Source organism: Eubalaena glacialis, chromosome 19 (genome assembly GCF_028564815.1).
Source record: "Eubalaena glacialis isolate mEubGla1 chromosome 19, mEubGla1.1.hap2.+ XY, whole genome shotgun sequence".
In the NCBI taxonomy this organism is placed as follows: domain Eukaryota; kingdom Metazoa; phylum Chordata; class Mammalia; order Artiodactyla; family Balaenidae; genus Eubalaena; species Eubalaena glacialis.
The window spans coordinates 25,113,611-25,133,592 of NC_083734.1; the positions used below are offsets into that span (position 1 = coordinate 25,113,611).

At 35.6% G+C, this 19,982-nt stretch overlaps 1 protein-coding gene across 5 annotated transcripts in view; it reads right to left on the bottom strand.

Annotated features, from left to right (window-relative positions):
• The window catches only part of INTS2 (integrator complex subunit 2), a 50,987-nt gene that overhangs the window by 8,460 nt on the left and 22,545 nt on the right, over positions 1-19,982 (bottom strand). For 4 of the 5 annotated variants that reach the window (XM_061174984.1, XM_061174985.1, XM_061174986.1 and 1 more), the window contains exons 13-18: positions 19,446-19,580; positions 18,120-18,296; positions 16,839-16,947; positions 6,020-6,124; positions 3,682-3,846; positions 2,439-2,640 (exon numbers count right to left, since the gene is read on the bottom strand). In XM_061174984.1, the coding sequence (XP_061030967.1) occupies positions 2,439-2,640; positions 3,682-3,846; positions 6,020-6,124; positions 16,839-16,947; positions 18,120-18,296; positions 19,446-19,580 (893 nt within the window). The remainder of the gene's footprint in view (positions 1-2,438; positions 2,641-3,681; positions 3,847-6,019; positions 6,125-16,838; positions 16,948-18,119; positions 18,297-19,445; positions 19,581-19,982) is intronic. The other variant, XM_061174988.1, reaches the window with a different exon arrangement.

Genomic DNA, 19,982 nt, shown 5'->3' on the forward strand with positions numbered 1-19,982 from the left:
ACCTGTAAATGAAATGATATCCACCAAAGCACTTTGAAACTGTAACTGGCCCCATAAATTACTGTTCTACATTTATCATCATAGGATCTAAATATGAGATGCCACTTTGAGATTAAACATCAATAGACTATAAAAGTGGTTACTAACCTGACTACATATCAGAATTACTGAAGAACATGCCAATATGTAGGGTGTCTGACCTCTTACAGCGAAGCCCAGGAGTCCACCAGCTCCACCTCACACACACAGCTTGCCCACTCTTAAATGAGTGGATAGCCAACAATCATCAGACATTTAAAGAAAGTTTCTACTTTGAAAAAGATTAAAATATACAAACAGAAAGAAAGGAATGCCAAAGAAACAGAGAATACAGAGATGAGAAGAAAAAAACATTCTTAAACCTATAATTAATTTCCTTAAAGGATAGAATATTTTGTATATGAAACAAGAATAGGAGGCATTTATAGATTCTCAGATAAGAAAGAGCTCTTAGAAATTAAGATTATAACAGAAATATTTTAAATTCAAAGGAAAGATCAGAAGATATCATAGAGGAAATATCCAGAAAATGTACATAAAAGAGAAATTTAAAAATAGAGGAGAAAAAAGGAGAAAATCAGAGTAAGTTCAAGAGGTTTAAAATTCAAATTGCAAAAAATTCCAGAAAACAGAGGGAAAGAAATTATTGCAGAAAAAAAAAAAAAAATACAAGAAACTGTCCTAGAAGTGAAGACATCAGCATTACTCCCCTGATGAAAAAAAAGGCCAACCAAGTGCCCAGCACCATGAATTTAAAAAGACCCAAACCAAAATGTATCATCATGAAATTTCAGAAACAATGAAAAAGAACCTAAAACCTTTAAGAGAAAAAACAATGGTCACATACAAAGGATTGGGAATTGGTATAAGATTAGATTACTCAAAAGCAATCAGGAAAGCTCTAATTACTTCAATAGAATAAAGCTTTCAAATTGCTAAGAGGAAAAATAAGCTAGAATTCTACACCTAGCCTAATATCAATCACATGTGAGGGGAAGAATAAAAATCTTTTCACATATGAAAGCCTCAAAAAAAAAAAAAATTTCCCAAACACCTTTCCCAGGAACCAACTTGAGCGTTAGTTCCACTCACTGAAATAAGGAACTAAATCAAGAAAGAGAAAAACATGGACTCAAACCAAGAGACAAAGCCATTCCAGATGGCTACTGTGAGTGTCCCAGATTGAAGCATAAGGGTGGAAAGATCTGAAAGGAAGGTTTCCAAGGAAAAATGTTACTAATATGTTACCTGATGTGTTAATCACTAACTAATGTAAATTTCCACTCAATAATAGAGTTTGAGAGTGAATTGGTTACTGATACAAAAAAAAAAAAAAACCCTGAACAAATGGAAAAGAGGCAAACAACTCAGGGTTTGTATGTGGGGTATGAAGGAGGGCAGTTGTTTAAGAGAGAAATTGTAATCAAAGGATAACATATATATCAACTATAAAAAACACTTATGTAGTCATAATAATATGCACACTGAATATTTCTTTAACCAAAAATTCTGATATAACTGTGTTGGGAGAAATGGAGGAAGGGAGAATATATGGAAGAAGAGGGACTCACAGGGGAAGCAAGTAAGAGTGCTAAATCTTCATCTTGTATGAAGGATTTTGTAGGAAGTCAAAAGATAATTTCTGAATTGGAAAGTCAGGAAATCATAGTAATTATAAGCATATGATTGAGATACATGGTGGGACATAAATGCCAGAATTAAAAGATAAAGGAGCTGAGAATAATTGTCTCTGAGGATCAATAGTCTAAAATGGGAAGGTGGGGGAAGACCTTATACACTATTTAACTTACATGCATTTATTAATTTGATATAAGTAAAAATCAAACTTAAAAAGTATAAATATTCCCAGACCTACTGAATCAGAATCTCAGGTAAGTCCAGCCCAGCATTTGTTCCTAGAGCAGACCAAGTGTTCTTGATGCAGTCTATGGAACAGCAGCGACCCATCTGACTAAAGACAAAATACTGAATCCAGCGTTCCACTCTGATTTAACTGGCATGGGTTACAACTTGGGGATCAGGAGTTTTAAAAGCTCTCCAGGTGATTTTAATGTACAGCAAAATTTGGAGCCACTGCAATGATGCAAGACACAATGGTAATCTAAATCACAATTAGCCACAGATGACTCTACATGAGAACTCCCTTTTAAAGAACTTTCTCAAGTTGGAAATACTTGAAGGTTTCTCTCTGTTTATTAAGATAGAGTTTATTCTTTTCCTTAAAGTTATAACAACTCTTTAATTAGTGGTCTTCAGAAAGGATTTATATTATCAAAAAGTTTTTTTTTAACAATTTTTTTCAACATTTAAGTTTAAGTTATTGTATACAATCACTGCTATACACTTATCTATTACATGTAACAATACACTGAAATTACCTTCTAGGCATCACAGTATTAAGAACCATCCATAGTTTATTGACCGTTTGAAGAATTCGCCTCGGAACCCCTGAATTCAACAGCTGATTCATATTGGATGTTAATACTTCTGCATATGGTATAAGTTCACTGGCAGAGAGTAGAGTCAAGTGTTCTAGAATCTGCATCACTTGTGTGTGACTTACTGGGACAGCTGAAAATGCTAAAAGGAAAACTTCACAGTCATAATCTAAATACTATACAGCTTACCAAATAGGAAGTAATATTGCTCTATCAAACTACAGGCGAAACAAATCAAGAAAACAGTATTGCTTTAAAAAAAGTAAAACTTTCCATTCTAGCCATAGTTGTGGGTATACTTAAAATTAGGCCCTTAAGAAAAATTCATGTTAAGTTGCAGTTATTTCATAAAGAACAAAAAATATCTCATTTTAAAAATCACATTAGTGAGAGTGACCCAAAGACAATGATTCACACTGATTTAAAAAATTGACTGAAACATGAAAATATACCGAACTATTGCTCTTGGTATTAACATTCATTTGAAAAATTCAAACTTCTTGACACCTTCCTTCGGGTAGCCCTTTATGGGCTGTAAGCAGCTGTTAATAAAAAATAGCTAGAACCGTGCTCCTTCAATAGAATAGTCACTAACCACTTCTGGCTACTGAGCACTTGAAATGCAGCTAGTCCAAAATGAGATGTGCTGTAAGTATAAAATACATAGACTTAGTATGAAAAATCAGTAAAACATCTAACAGTCTTTTTATATTGATTACGTGACGAAATCATAATATATTAGATATACTGGGTTATACAAAATAATTATTTAATTTTGCCTTTTTTTTTTTACTTTTTTAATGTGGAAATATATAGAAAGTTTAAAATTGTATGTGTGGCTCACATCATATCTCTATTTGAAAGTGCTGATCTAGCTTATTATCCATTAACAGCAGATACATTGTTCTATTCCACAGCACTTATTTCTGACCAGTTTCAGGACTTTCCTAAAACCACATGACCTGTTTAGTGATATAACGTAGAACCTATGAGGAGACAGATGCAAGCATGTCAGAAAAAAATGGTAAAAAATCCTTAAACTCAAAGAGAATTACTTTATATTCACCAAAACCCTGTTATATCTCCAGGAAAATTCTGCGTGATTTTATGATTTTAAGATTTCCACAGGCCTAACACCTCTTTGTACCACTAAAGGGGTAAAAGGCATACCAATTTATTATACCTTCTTGAAGTTGTTTAGGAGAGTGGTTTTTGGCATTGCTAGTCAGGAGCATTCGTCTTAACAGGGCATCAGTCCCTGTGATTTCTTCTTCACAGATCCAGTCATCCACAATGCATAAGTGTGGGTAGTTAGTTGCAAGGAGACGAAGTAAAGCAGAATGCAACCCTTGAAAATTTACAAGAAGTCAATTGGATTCTTCATTCTTAAACATCAAAATCTTCTCTCTCTTCTTTCCCCTCTCTCTTCTCCCTTTCATTTACAGCAAGCCAAAGGAATCTGCCCTTCTTATGCATGCATACTACAGCTTAAGAACTTCTGTTCAGTAGTTCAGCCAGGGAATCTGCTTAAAGATTGCCAAGTGAACTAATGCACAGGAAGCCAGAAGCCACTACTTTTGTCAAAAATTCTCAAGCTTTCTTCCACCCTATCCCAGCATAAAAGTCTCCCATCAGGAAAATTTGTTTGACATAGCAGTAGTTCAAGAGTTGAGTGGGGAGGAGAAAAAGAGAAGGGAAAAGAATGTTCATTTCGGGGAGATCATATATGGTTTGAAAAAGGCCTCACTCAGAAATTCTGATAGGCTTGGTAATTCCCTGGCAGTCCGGTAGTTAGGATGCCGCACTTCCACTGCAGGGGCCACGGGTTTGATCCCCGGTAGGGGAACTAGGATCCCGCATGCCGAGCGGCGCAGCCAAAACATAAATAAATAAAAGTTTTAAAAGATTTTAAAAGAAGAAATTCTGATAGGCTTCTACAGGAGAACATGTCCTCTCCTCCAACCCAGCTGAGAATCATTGCTATAGATGAGTGAAATTAAAGTTGCCCAACTTGAGTACCTAAATGCACACTTTATGTGCATTTCCTCATTTCACCCTAACATTCCTACAAGGTAAGCAATATTGTCTCCATTCTACTATAAGGAAACAGGCTGAAAGATATTTATTAACGTTCCCAAAGTCACACAGCTATGTCAGCCAACCCAAGCAGTACTGACGATACCCACAAGGGGGTGCATTTGTCTTCTTTTAAGAAGGGTTAAGGAAGCTCAAAAGGACCGAGAAACCCTCCTTTGACTAAATCTAAGTCTTGTTTCTAATCTTTTGCTTACAGCATAGTTAGAATACTCATTATTATTATTGTGTAATAATAATGAGGAAATAAATGATGATACTGTAAAAATGCCTATTTAGATATATGAAGCGCCACTGTTATTTACCTAATAAATGCTGCTGCTACTAAACAATTATCATCATCATCTCCAAAGTTGCAAGAGTTAGCAGTAAGAGTATCAGTAGTAATAAAAGTACATTAGATCCAATCAACCCCTTATTATGCAACTTAGATCAAATCAAACCACTGCTTAGTCCCAAGAGGGATAAGTATCTGTTTCCTTTCTCATAGAAACTGCTTAAAATAAATGTTTCTGTTTGAAAAGGCACTGTAACAATCAAAAGTGGTATTAAAATTAATGCACAAGTATACGTGTAATCAAGACTATCCCAAAACAGTCACAAAGATGACTGCTTACAATAGTGCAAATTAATCTACACTTCATAATCTCTTCAATAAAACAGGTTAGTTGCCAAAAGCTGCCAAATATAACATTTCTCTAGAAAGAGATAATGCAAAGATATAATAAATGCAGACATCTGGCGAAAGATGACGAAAGCAAGCTCACGTCCATCCTGGAAACCAACCGTAACAAAGACAGAAAAAGAAAATCCCCAACTTCAAAAAAACAAACCAAAAAGAAAAAAACAAACAACCACACATTCAAACATTATAAAAAGGTGTTAATTTAAGAAAAAATTTGAATTTCAAAAAATAGTACTATATTTCTATTTGACAGTTTTACAGTAAAAATATTATAGTAATTCCACGCTAAGGAATGTTATGGAGCAATTAAAAACAATAAGGTAGATCTAGATGAAGTGACATGATAAGATTTCCAAGACTCAAAGAGAAAAAAGCAAATCTCAGAAGAGATAGAGTATAATACCATTTAAAGTTTAAAAAAAGAATTTTTTACTTGTGTGTGTATCTATTAGCTTCAACCATATGAAACTGCATTTTTGGAGGTCAAAAATAGTTGAATACCTGTAATTTCATATGGTTCACCCTATAGAAAGGAATATTTGAAATTACACACCAAAATGAAACTAGGGCCTTGGGGGTGAGGAGTGGTTTGCAGGGAGTAAGACAGCAAGGGAGGTAAAGAGGAATTTCACTCTTGAATTGGGCTTTAAACATTGAGCACCTATTACACTTTATAACATCATAAACGGTAGGTACTTTTTAACAATAAACGTTAGCACCAAAAAGCAAATAAAACAAATACCTCCCAACTCCTGCTGCAGTCCTTGAGCCTGTCGAATAAGAAATTTGATGGGAATCTGATCCATTAAGGAAGACGAATATGATTTGGGCTTTCTTTGCATGGCAGCTGTCAGTCAAAGATTAAAAAATGTAAGATACAGTGTCAGAAACAATAGAAATTTTAACCTTCAACACAAATGGGAACAAACACAATGTCAAATTACTTTTAATTCACTTAATCTGTGAATATAGTTCATAAAAGATGAAGAATCACTACCAAAATAATGAATACACAGGACGAGCAAGAACATACTTAAGGGCAATATCTCGGAAAATGCCCCGAAACTGAAACTAGGGGGAAGAAAAATCATGAGTGAGAGAAGCCACCTGCAGAAGTGCTCTGCACTAGAAAACAACAACAACAACAAAAAAAACACCCAAACCTGAGCAGTCAGTCAAGACTCTCCCAAATCTAATTAGGAAGACCAAATGCAGTCACGCCAGCATGGCTTAAAGCTTCATGATGCCAATAGCCTTAATTTAATCATATTATGTATTAGTGGTGACTCTTTTTGATGAAAGTTGGGAAATATGAATGACTGCCTTCTCTCACAACTTCTACCTTCAACTAACAAGTACATGCTTTTTTTTTTTAAACAAATCCATCTTAATTTCCGTTCTTTTTCTGCTATCCTAAATCAGTGCCTACTCATCATTTATTTAAATAACTATTACGGCTCAATTTCCCAGACTCCAATTTCTCTGGTCTTTGATCCATCCTTCACACTGCTGCCATAGTCCTCTTATTTAAATTGAGATTTGGCCAGATCACATGTCTCTGGCTCCATGCTCAGAAACCTTCCATGGATTCCCAGATCCCACAGAGTAAAGGTCCTTGCAAATCAACGCTATCTTTCTTTGTCTCATCTCCACCATATGCTGTATGCCTGACACCCTCATCTCATTCCAAGGTACTCTGCTTGTACACAACAAAACTATACGAGCATCTCAACCAGGGTGTCCATAGTTTGAAAAAGCATTTCCAATATACTTTTTCTTTTCCAAATACAAACTACACAGTGTAAAGCTCAACAAATTTTTATTGAAGATAAAAAGCAGATGAGTGCAAGTGTTAGAAAAAAGGTTGAGAATCATTGCCTAAACAGACCATATACCTCTTGGTTAGATATAATCCCCCTTGTAAATTAATAAATTAGCATCCCAGTTTTCCACACAAATCTTTTATGAACTGAGTAAGAATGTATCTCAAAACACAGTTAAAAAAAAACAGAGCTTCCAGTGACAGTCAAATTCTGGTCCCAACACCATCCAGATTGAAAAGGAAGAAGTAAAACTGTCACTATTTGCAGATATGGTATTATACAGAAAACCTTCAACACTCTATCAAAAAACTGTTAGAACTAAAAAAAAAAAAAAGGTGGTAAAAGCGACAAGTATTTCAGCCCACATAAGTGACTCTCATGCAAACGCTGAGGTGAATACGTGGGACCTCTACAGTAAGATGAGGGAGCTAGCGTTTAAGGAGCACCTTAGGGTACATGGCTTTGTGCCAGAACCAAATAATTTCCTAAAGAGTGAAGTAGAGTTGGTTGGTAAATGAGTGGCTGAGGAGGCTTTTCTGGATGTCAAAGTTCCATAAAGGTAACAAGAATAAAAAAAAAGAAAGAAAAAACCTGTTAAAATTAATAAACAAATGCAGTAAAGTTGCAAGATATAAAATCAATACACAAAAATCTGTTGTGTTTCTAATACACCAATAACAAACAATGAGAAAGAGAAATTAAGAAATCAACCCCATTTGGGGGTATATGTATACGTATAGCTGATTCACTTTGTTATAGAGCAGAAACTAACACACCACTGTAAAGCAATTATACTCCAATACAGATGTTAAAAAAAAAAAAAATAAATCAACCCCATTTACAACTGCATCAAAAAGAATAAAACACCTACGAATAAATGTAATCAAGGAGGTGAAAGACCTATATATTGAAAACTACAAGACATTAATGAAAGAAATTGAAGATAAAAATACATGAAAAAAGATGAAACTAGACCACTATCTTACACCACACACAAAAATGAACTCAAAATGGATTAAGGACTTGAACCTAAGACCAGAAACCATATAACTCTCAGAAGAAAACACAGGTGCTAAGCTCCCAGACACAGGTCTTGGCTGATTTTTTTGAATCTGACACCAAAAGCAAAACTAACAAAAGCAAAATAAACAAGTGGGACTACTTCAAACTACAAAGCTTCAGAACAGCAAAGGAAACCATCAATAAAATGAAAAGGCAACCTACTAAACGGGAGAAAATATTTGCAAATCATATATCTGATACGGGGCTAATATGCAAAATATATAAAAAACTCATATAACTCAAGAGCAAAAAACCAAACAATCCAATTTAAAAATGGGCAGAAGGGGACTTCCCTGGTGGCACAGTGGTTAAGAATCCGCCTGCCAATGCAGAGGACACGGTTTGATCCCTGGTCCGGGAAGATCCCACATGCTGCGGAGCAACAAAGCCCATGCGCCACAACTACCGAGCCTGCGCTCTAGTGCCGGCAAGCCACAACTACTGAGCCCGCCTGCCACAACTACTGAAGCCCGCACGCCTAGAGCCCATGCTCCGCAACAAGAGAAGCCACCACAATGAGAAGCACGTGCACTGCAAAGAAGAGTAGCCCCCGCTTGCTGCAACTAGAGAGAGCCCACACACAGCAATGAAGACCCAATGCAGCCAAAAATAAATAATAAATTAAAAATAAATAAATTTTTTTAAAATGGGCAGAAGATCTGAATAGACATTTTTCCAAAAAAGACACACAGAGGTACAACAGGTACATGAAAAGATGCTCAACATCACTAATCATCGGGGAAATGGAAATCAAAACCACAATGAGCTATCACCGCATACCTGTTGGAAGGACTATTATCAAAAAGACAATAAACAATGGTTGATGAAGATAAGGACAAAAGGAAACACTTGTGCACTGTTGGTAGGAATGTAAATTGCTGCAGCCACTATAAAAAACAGTATGGAGGGACTTCCCTGGTGGTGCAGTGGTTAAAAATCCGCCTGCCAATGCAGGGGACATGGGTTCGATTCCTGGTCCGGGAAGATCCCACATGCCGTGGCACAACTAAGCCCGTGCGCCACAACTACTGAAGCCCGTGCACCCTAGAGCCCACACACCACAACTACTGAGCCCACACACCTCAACTACTGAAGCCCATGCGCTCTAGGGCCCGCGTGCTGCAACTACTGAGCCTGCATGCTGCAACTACTAAAGCCCGTACGCCTACAGCCCGTGCTCCACAACAAGAGAAGCCACCATAATGAGAAGCCCGCGCACCACAACGAAGAGTAGCCCCTGCTTGCAGCAACTAGAGAAAGCCCGCACGCAGCAATGAAGATCCAATGCAGCCAAAAACAAATAAATAAAAAATAAATTAATTAATTAAAAAAAAGAAAACAGTATGAGGTTACTCGAAAAATTAAAAATAGAACTACCATATGATCCAGCAATTTCCCATCTAGGTATTTATCTGAAGAAAATGAAAACACTAACTTGAATAGATTATATATACCCACATGTTCACTGCCACATTATTTACAATAGCCAAGATACAGAAACAATCTAAGTGTCCATCAATGGATGAATGGATAAAGAAAATATGAGATATACACACACACACACACACACACACACACACATATATATACATACAATGGAACGTTATTCAGCCATAAAAAAGAATGAAACTTTGCCATTTGTGACAACATGGGTAGAACTGGAGGGCATAATGCTAAGTAAAATAAGTCAGACAGAGAAAGACAAATACCATATGATCTATTTTATATGTGGAATCATAAAAAAACAAAAACAAAAAACCTTCAAAGATACAGAGAAATAATTGGTGGCTGCCAGAGGAGCAGGGGATGAGGGGTAAAAGAAATACGGGAAGAGCGTCACAAGGTAAAAAGAGAAAAAAGAAAAGAAAAAAAAAAAGAAAAAATAAATTCAATACTAAAAACCAATTTGAAACCACAACTCTGTGGCCCATCTTGATGGATATAAAATAACATTATTGTTTGTACAAAATAACATTAAAGAGGAAAAATGGAATATAAAATGGTATTAAGATAAATAGATTGATTATAACTAGGCAAAATGCTAATATACACTAGTAAAGATAGATTATTTTGAATAATAAAAACGGATTAATATTAAATATATATAAGTTCCAGTGATTGTCAAATCCTGGTTCCAACACTTACAACTAAGGGAAGTCACTTAACTTCCCTGTGCCTCAGTGTTCTCACCTGTAATATAAAGACAACAACAGTACCTATCTCACAGAATTGTTGTGAGGGTTTACATGAGTTAACAGGTGTAAAGAGCTTCAAGTAGTGTTTGGCACATAACAAGCACTCAAATGTTAGCCAGTATTATTAAGGTCTAGAGTCCCCAAGATCAGCTTAGGGTAAAGTATCAACATTTAAGTTTCTGGACCTATGAAACTGAAGACAAAATCCTGTTCACATCTTAATAATTCCATCAAAGAACTAGCAGCCCATGAAGCCCTGCCTAAAGCAATTATTTCTCTTTAACATCTCTGTGAAATACAACATCAAGGATACTTAATCTTCCAGTAAAAGACTAAACTATAATTATGAAAGGCCTATGGGAAGATCATTGTTTTTATATATTCAACATGAGCAATCACACTTCCAATTTTCTTCCAACGTGTCGCTTTCAAAGATTCAAATCTAACTTTTTATTTTTAATTAATTAATTAATTTATTTATGGCTGTGTTGGGTCTTCGTTTCTGTGCAAGGGCTTCCTTCTAGTTGTGGCAAGCGGGGGCCACTCTTCATCGCGGTGTGCGGGCCTCTCACTATCGTGGCCTCTCTTGTTGCCGAGCACAGGCTCCAGATGCGCAGGCTCAGTAATTGTGGTTCACGGGCCCAGTTGCTCCGCAGCATGTGGGATCTTCCCAGACCAGGGCTCGAACCCGTGTCCCCTGCATTGGCAGGCAGATTCTCAACCACTGCGCCACCAGGGAAGCCCTCAAATCTAACTTTTAACCTCATCCTCAACGAAACTGTGGGAATGTTTTGAATACTATTTACATGGCCCCTAGTTTTTGTGACATTTTAATCCTTAAAACAATCCTATGGAAAACTAATTCACTTATGAAATTAGTGTAAACTTAATACCAAAGCCAGAAAAAAAAAGAAGAAATGAAAAGAAAAAGGGAAAAAAGGCCAATTTCACTTGTTTACATACAGATGGAAATAAATCATATTTTTAAAAAAAGAGACAAGCAAATCAAATCTAGCACCATGCTAAAAGAATAACATACCCAGAGCAAGTAGAGCCCACTCCAGAAATATACAGATTAATTATACAACAAATTATATAAATAGACCAAATTATCCCAATAACTGCTGAAAAAGTATTCACTTGATAAATTTAAAAAAAAATTTAAATGGTACTCTAAGAAATTCAGAGACTAATCCAAACTAAATGTCAATACCTTTCCTGTAACCAGAAATAACTTAAGAAAAAATTATACAGAACCTACAAAAAATAAAATTTAATTGACATAAAAAAATAACTTGAATAAGTTCACTCATTCAAAAACATTTACTAAGTGGTTACTATGTTTCAAGTAATATTCTAAATGCTAGATACGGTAGCAAAAACAGATAAAAATCAACCTTCATGAATCTTACATTTTAGTAATTTAAAAGAAAAAATTATTTCAGGGAATTCTCTGGAAGTCCGATGGTTAGGACTCGGTGGTTTCACTGCCAGGGCCTGGGTTCGATCCCTGACTGGGGAACTACGATCCCACAAGCTGCGTGGCACAGCCAAAAAAATAAAAATAAAAAAGACTTTAAAAAGAATTATTTCATATTTCCAGCTGGAAAGACTACTGTAAAGATGTATATTCTCTCCAAATTAATCTCTATGTTTAACATAATTCTAATCAAAATCCCAATATAATTTTCTTCTGTAGAATTTGACAAAATCATTATAAAGTTCATGTGAAAGATTATATATGTGAGAATGGACAGAAATATTGAACAAGAACAATAATGGCTAAAGGAACTGGAAATATTGAACATAAAAAAGAAAACCCAAAACCAGACATAGGTTTGTAAAAAAACTTCGATACACATCAGAGCAACTTTCCAAAGTAATAGGAAAATGACATGTTATTCATTATGTGATGTTGACAAATAACCAATGATTAAAAAAAAAAAAAAAATGAATCTGCACCCCATACTTGACACCAAAATTAATTAAAGGTATACATAAATTTTAAAAGTGATATAATAATGTCCTAAAAGAATAGATAGGTGATGAGTCATATAATGTTAGTACCTCGCTTTCAAAGAGTTTCCTCTTTATAAAATTCTATAATTAAAACACACCATAAACAAATAACAGTCAATACTGCAAAAAAATTGGCACTCACATCTTATACAAATGCCTTATACAAAATGTCTATAATGTTATAACCTATCTGGAAAGCAATATGGCAATTCGTTTTTTTAAATCTTATAATTCCAAAATCTTTGATTTAGTAGTTCGGTCCTAAGGACAGAAATAAGTATACCTGTATACAGAGTTAGCTCTAAGGATATTCATTCCACCACTCTCTATAATGGCAAAATGTGGAAATAATTTAAATGTCCAACAATAAGGAATTTGTTAAGTAATGGTACATATTTATGAAGAAATATTATATAGCTATTAAAAATCATGTTTCAGAAAAAAATTTACTAAATAGGCAAATGTGTAAAGTGTATTATTAAAAAGGGTAGATTAAAAACATATGATTCCAACTTTGTGAAAGTTATCATATGTGCAAAGACTAAAGGGTTTTCTAGCAAAATTCTATGGTGATTACCTCTGGGCAGCAGAATTATGGGTGGTTTTACTTTGGTCTTTGTACATTTTTCACTTCCTCAATTTCCTCCAGTAAACACGCTTTTAATAAATGTTTTTATTTTAAAAGCCAGTTCTTTTGCATTAAGATATGAAAGCAATTAAGTAAATAATGAAATAAGTTTAAAATTCTTATACTGTTACTCTACACTACAGTCATTTAACTCTTAGAACCTTTTTTGGTCAAACTTGATTTTACAGCACTGAAACTTCAAGCTGCCAAGAAAAAACATCCGCCAATGTTTGCTTAAAGGTTTCTGCATTTTGATAGAGACAGAGTTAACTTTCTTCTGGGAAGAAAATAATTAACTATCGAGTGCAAAGAAAAACTTCAAGTTCAGGAATTCAGAGGCAGTAAACATTACAGTTTCCCAAATACCACAGTATGTGTCTTGTTCTGCTGCTGACAAAGAAGGAAACTTCACACGAAACGGGACAGAAGCAGAAAAGGCAGCCAGACCCTGTTTTTAAATGAAGTTAAGCTTGAGGGAGAGAGTTAAGCAAGTAATACTTTCAGCTACTTAAGAGTGAGACTGTGTTTAGGATGCCACTGGCTGCTTTAAGAGCAGATAAACAGTTTCTCATATGTTCAATATTCATTAGTATTGTTTTTACTTCAAAAGCATGTAAAAATAAACTTTTACCTAGTAATAAAGTCTTCAGATGTAATAAATAGGAAACACTCTTTTAAGTATAAAAACTGGAAATATAATGGTAATGCTCATACTTTAATTGGGTATTAGTTCACAGGGATTTATTATATTATCATTTCTTACACATATTCTTTTGGATCAATACACTATTTAACTAAAATTAATATATTCACATGTATTATAAATATTTTAAAATAAATCAAAAATATGCATATGTGAAAAAATATGTATGTATACAAACACATTTTTTAATGACTATGATATTCTAATACTTGGCTCTATCTCAAGTGTCAGAATTCCATATTTGAGCTTCTACAGCTACCTGGTGGCTGCTGATAATGTTTAATATAAAGGCCAAAACCACAGACCAGTTAACAAGGTACTGAAACTACGACAAAACTTCACAGGTAGGAATAAATTTGAGGAAGAATACTTATCTTTTTTGGCTGTGGAAAAGCAAAATTCTCTCATGTTGTGACATATTCTCCAATTATTTATTCCCTGTGGAGATAAGAAACTAGACTAGAAAAAAATCTCCTGAACTATGGGAAAAAATTCTCCAAGGAAAGGTTGATCCCTCCATTTGTCTTCTACATCCCATCTCCTCTCACCTATCAAGGATATCCCTCCAGGGATTCTCTCATCAGCCTTCCCTCTCTACTAGATTACGCCCAACAGAATACAAACATTCTCTTAGCTCTTTCACCTTAAAAAGAAAAGAAAAAAAAAAGTCCTCTCCTGACCTCATTTTCCTCTCCAATTATCACATTCATTTCTCTCCTCTTTACAATTCCTCAAAAGAACTGTCTGTACTCACTGTCTCCAGTATATCTCCTCTAATTTTCTTTTGAATCCACTACAATCAGGCTTTCATCCTAAAAAGAAGTGTTAACTTTACTAATAAAACTGTAAAGGTCAAAGGACCTCCAGCAAGCTATATGCGGTCATCAGCTGAGTCCTAACCTTACTTGATCCATCAACATCATTTGACACAGGTGATCTCTCTCTCCTCTTTGAAACATTCTTTCCTTGGCATCCAGGACAACACATTCTCCTGAGTCTCCTCCCACACCTTCTCGTTTGGTAATCTTACTTAATGTCATGATTTTAAATACCATATATATGCTGAAGAATCTCAAAGCTTCAGTGCTGGTATCTCCCCTAAATTCTAGGCCAGTATTTACAACTGTTTCCATAACATCCCCACTTGAAAGTCTATCAGACATCTCTAACTCCATATGTCCAAAACTAGCTCCTGATCCCCCACAGACCTGCTCATTTATTTCAGTCGATAGCCATTTTATAGGTTAGGCCAAAAGCCTCCACATCAACCTTGGCTCCTGTCTCTCAAACCTCATGAATCCATCAGCAAAACCTCTCAGCTCTACCTTCAAAATACATATACAGGGACTTCCCTGGTGGTGCAATGGTTAAGAATCTGCCTGTCAATGCAGGGGACACGGTTCGATCCCTGGTCCAGGAAGATCGCACATGCCACAGAGCAACTAAGCCCCTGCACCACTACTGAGCCTGCGCTCTACAGCCCGCGAACCACAACTACTGGGCCCACACGCCACAACTACTGAAGCCCACATGCCTAGAGCCCATGCTCCGCAACAAGAGAAGCCACCGCGATGAGAAGCCAGTGCACCACAACGAAGAGTAGCCCCCTCTCGCCACAACTAGAGAAAAGCCTGCGCGCAGCAATGAAGACCCAGCGCAGCCAAAGAAAAAAAACGAAAAAAAATACATAAACACTGCTACCAGTCCAGACCACCACCATCTTTTGCCTAGAATCTTAGAAAAACCTAACAACTTTCCTCTAATCTCCCAGTTCCTTTTCCAAGACTCAATCCAGGCTGGGTTGTACCCCTAACCTAAAATCCTTAACTTTCCAATTAAGATCCATCAGACTATTGCATAAAGAACAGCAGCTTCACACGAACACAGGGTTGAACTGAGCATGTCACTGGGGACTGGGATACGTAATCTTTAAAGGTTCTTCCAGTCCAAAAAATTCTGGGTGACCTGTTAATTCTTCATGGCATATACACAAAAGTTGGCTACACTAGTCTCTGTACTTTTCTGTATTCAGATTTTTTTTTGCTAGACATTAATTTAAACAAAAACTAAGGGTGTATCTTAGTCCCCTGCTACAGTATTAATGGTCTGAGTTCTCCCCAGAATACCGCCTCGTAACTCATTCCCCTACTATCCATTAAATCACAAGTGTCATATTCCTTAACAGAATTCATTACATGTGCATAAAAGTGGGAGACTATTACCTAATGCTTATTATTAGCCCATCTTGTCCTGATATGACAAAGACTATAATTACAGTTGTGGTATATCATCTGTACAACCCCAATACCTTTAGTCAGAAAAGAAAGCAGCCAAGAAATTCAGAATACTTAAAACACAATACTTCAGAAAAATAAAAGAAACTGATCTGCCACACACTGAAGAGTAACTTTAATTTATAGCTTTCAAAAAGTAAAACCACTCAGCTATGACAAATTAACCTCCCTTAAAAGAATTCTCCCTGCATTATATACTCAATGCCTACGACTTTTTAATGACACTCTTTTTGTTTCAAATATGGAACTAAATACATTTAACAAGGCTAAAATACAGGTGAATATTCTTTTTCAAATAGAGGAAAACATACTTCTTTATACTGATATCATCTATGCTAAATCTAACCTTCTAATATTATATGAAATAGCTAAGTCTGAAAGCCTAGTTCAGTGATAATTTCAATGGCAAAGGAAAACCTACTATTGTTTTTTTTCTATTGCTTTGATTAGATTGTTACTCTTCACACTAATGGAAGGAAGAATAGGGCACAGATTGAAATCAAGCAAAAATATTTCAGTTGCAGTTCCTTTAGGTTTATCTCTTAATTTACATTTAGTTAGTAAGGTCACTAAAATTGTTAAAATACAGACAATTCAGTTATCCATTAATTCAGCCTGCTAAAAGCAGCACTGAGCCTTAAGTGGCGGTTATATGCCCACACATACATGTATTTATGCATCAGAGTACACAATGCCTCCATTGCAAAGACTGTGGAATGATGCTGGAGCTTGTTAGAATATTTGACCTTATTTTCTCATACAGCAGCCTAGAAAGTAACAAAATATAAGCAAATAAGATGAACTATCACTAGAAACATTCGCCTATGCACAACTTACCTAAAGTCTTCGTGTTTGCTAGGAGAGCTTCTTCGTAAGACAGTGTATAATAAAGCACCAAAAGCTGTGCTGTGATACTGAAACGCTGATTAAGGCGGATGTTGTCACCCTGGAGGTAATATTATAAATACTTTAAAATACTGTTAAATTTCATGAGTGCTCTTTGATAGCAAAAGCATTCAAAATAGATTATTCAGTGTTGCTGCTCCCAAGCTCAAACAAGTTGGGAGAAATGTTGCTGTGTTCGCATTAAACTCAAAGAGACAATTTGAAGTCTAAGTTAAATTTGAGATGGCTTGGGAGATGAAAAGCAACATGCTTAACAGTTTTTAAGATAGGAAGGGGCTTCCCTGGTGGCACGGTGGTTAAGAATCCGCCTGCCAATGCAGGGGACAGGGGTTCGAGCCCTGGTCCGGGATGATCCCACATGCCGCGGAGCAACTAAGCCTGTGCACCACAACTACTGAGCCCGCGTGCCACAACTACTGAGCCCACGCACCCTAGAGCCCGTGCTCAGCAACAAGAGAAGCCACCGCAACGAGAAGCCCATGCACCGCAACGAAGAGTAGCCCCCGCTCACTGCAACTAGAGAAAGCCCGCGTGCAGCAACAAAGACCCAACACAGCCAAAAATAAATAATTTTTTTTAAAAGTTACTGTTTTTAAAAAAAATATATAGGAAATAAAAGGCAACAGCAGTCCCATCAGGCTGCTTCTCAAAAAGCTTTACAGGAGTCTCAAGTATTATCTGAAATTACCATGAAGAAAATAATTCCTAAAAATGATATTGTACAGTTAAGTATATTTGGAGAAAAAAGATTTTCTTCAAGTTTTCCATTAATAATCTAGGTAGATCTTAGATCCCCAGGAAACTAAACAAAGCTGGTTGAATGTGTTGAAATGTCATGTAGTCCATGGTTAAACACACAACTTCCACAGCACTCCTTAAGCTTTAAAATGGAGCTCTTGGGACTTCCCTGGCGGTCCAGTTGTTAAGACTTCATACTCCCAATGCAAGGGGCACAGCGTGACCAAAAAAAAAAAAAAAAAAAGGAAAATGGAGCTCTTGAAAGAATTCCTCGAAAAGTGCCTATTCAACAAACTACTTGGAACTAATACCATTCTTTTAATATTTATAAGTGATCTAAAAAAACTGAATACCATCTTAAATTCAGAACCACCTAGAAGTTGTTCTCCTCTAATAATCAGGGAAAAAACATGGAGTCAGTCCGAAGAATAAAAGAAAAATAAGCTAATAAATGTAGAAAAGCCACTATTTTACCCCAATGACTCCTTGGAAAATATTGAGTATCTCCTGTTCTGTGACTGGCTGATTTGTGGCTTCTGGATTAGATTTAGATGCAGGAGTAAGTATAGAATTTATGTACACGTCAATCAGAGGAAGTAATTGAGGATGGAGTGGAGTGGAGGTTTCACAGAGCTGTCTATAAATCCAGTCCTAAAAAAGAAGGTTACAGGCACCAAATCAATTACGGCAATAAGAAAAAGCAAGCAAAATTTTAAAAGCACATATAATTTTACATGATTTATGAATCTGTGAAACTCACTATTAACTTTTAGCAGTTATTAAATATATTATCCAGTTTCACAGTTGTCTTTGATTTAAAAATAGGAAATACTTTTATACCCTAAAGTTGAGAATACCGTGAAGTGGAAGATAAATCTAAAATGATGAGTTTGAGTTTTGAGTTTGGACTTTGGGTTTTTAATCTATTAGTTTTCAAGTAGTGGGGAAAACACTGTTAAGTCCCTTCTATATCTGTATTTAGAGCACCATATGTGTTGCTGTAGAAGACCCCACAACAGAAAGAAATTTAGGGAGAGGGACAGTTCTTCACAACAAACCCTCAGACAGATTAAGAAAGTGACTTTGACAACCACTTATGGGAGATTAACTATCTACACAAATAGAGGCCAAGAAGAAATGCTGGGTGTGCATTTGGACTCTTAATTCTTATCTATTATATTGCTAAAAATATAAAGAAGCAGAAGATACAATCAAGATGGAAAATAACTTCACTAAATCATGATAACAAGGATAATTAAATGTGATATATCAATGTATATATTGTTCATGGTTCTTTATAAATAAAATTGCCTCTTAGAAATGGTCCAAACAGATTTCTTTTACCTCCTGGGGTTCAGCCTTTTCTTTACAGGACCTTTTAACTGTTTGGTATAGCCAACTACATAACAAATTGAAAACGTATCAAAAATATGTTCAAGTTAGATGTTAGATGTCCTTATGACAAATGTACAAATACTGGTCATGGCTAACCAGCAACTTTCTCAGTTTGGTGAACAAAACCAAGTACAGAAATGGCAATTTTTACTAAGGTTTAATGAAATAGCTAAACGATATTACTGAGAATTTAAAAGGTACTAGTGTACATTTTGTAAATAACTGAACAGTTATACTGTTTTAAAAATCTGAAATTGAGAGCCTAATTATTATAACTATATAAACGACTAGTAACTAGACACACTTCACACACGAAACCCACAGTAAAGGTCTACAAACTGAAACGGAACTGGGAAGAAAGCATTAACTTAGGTTGTAGCTTGAAATATAAGTGTAAGGTCATACTTTTATTGATACTTTGTGCTTTGTAAAGGAACGACTCCTCAGAAGCTGGTAAATACAATGAATAGGCAAAAATCCAGTAATGTTGGCACTCAGGTTGCTGGTGACAGGGACACGAACTGCATGAGCTGTGACAACCTAAAAGGGAAAAACAGTATTAATACATATGACAGAACCAAATATAAAATTATTCTGAAAGAGGGAGGATTAGCCAGGTAGACTGTCAAAACTTAATACAAATGTGGTCCTCAGGAAGGAATGATAAAAACCAATTATTACGTGATTTAATTATTTTTGAGTGATGAGGTAGCATCATACATTTAGGTATTTGTAAAGTTCTCTACATTTTAAAATTTGCTTTTGAACACAGATATGTTGACAGGGGTTAGAGTAAGATTAAAAAATATATAAAATTTGGAATCATAAAATCTGGGCTCAATGACTTTAGCTAAGTCATTTTATCTTCTGAGTCTATTTTCACATCTACAAAACGAGACAATATTGTCTTACTTGCTTCAAAAGGTTTTTGCGAGAGGGAAA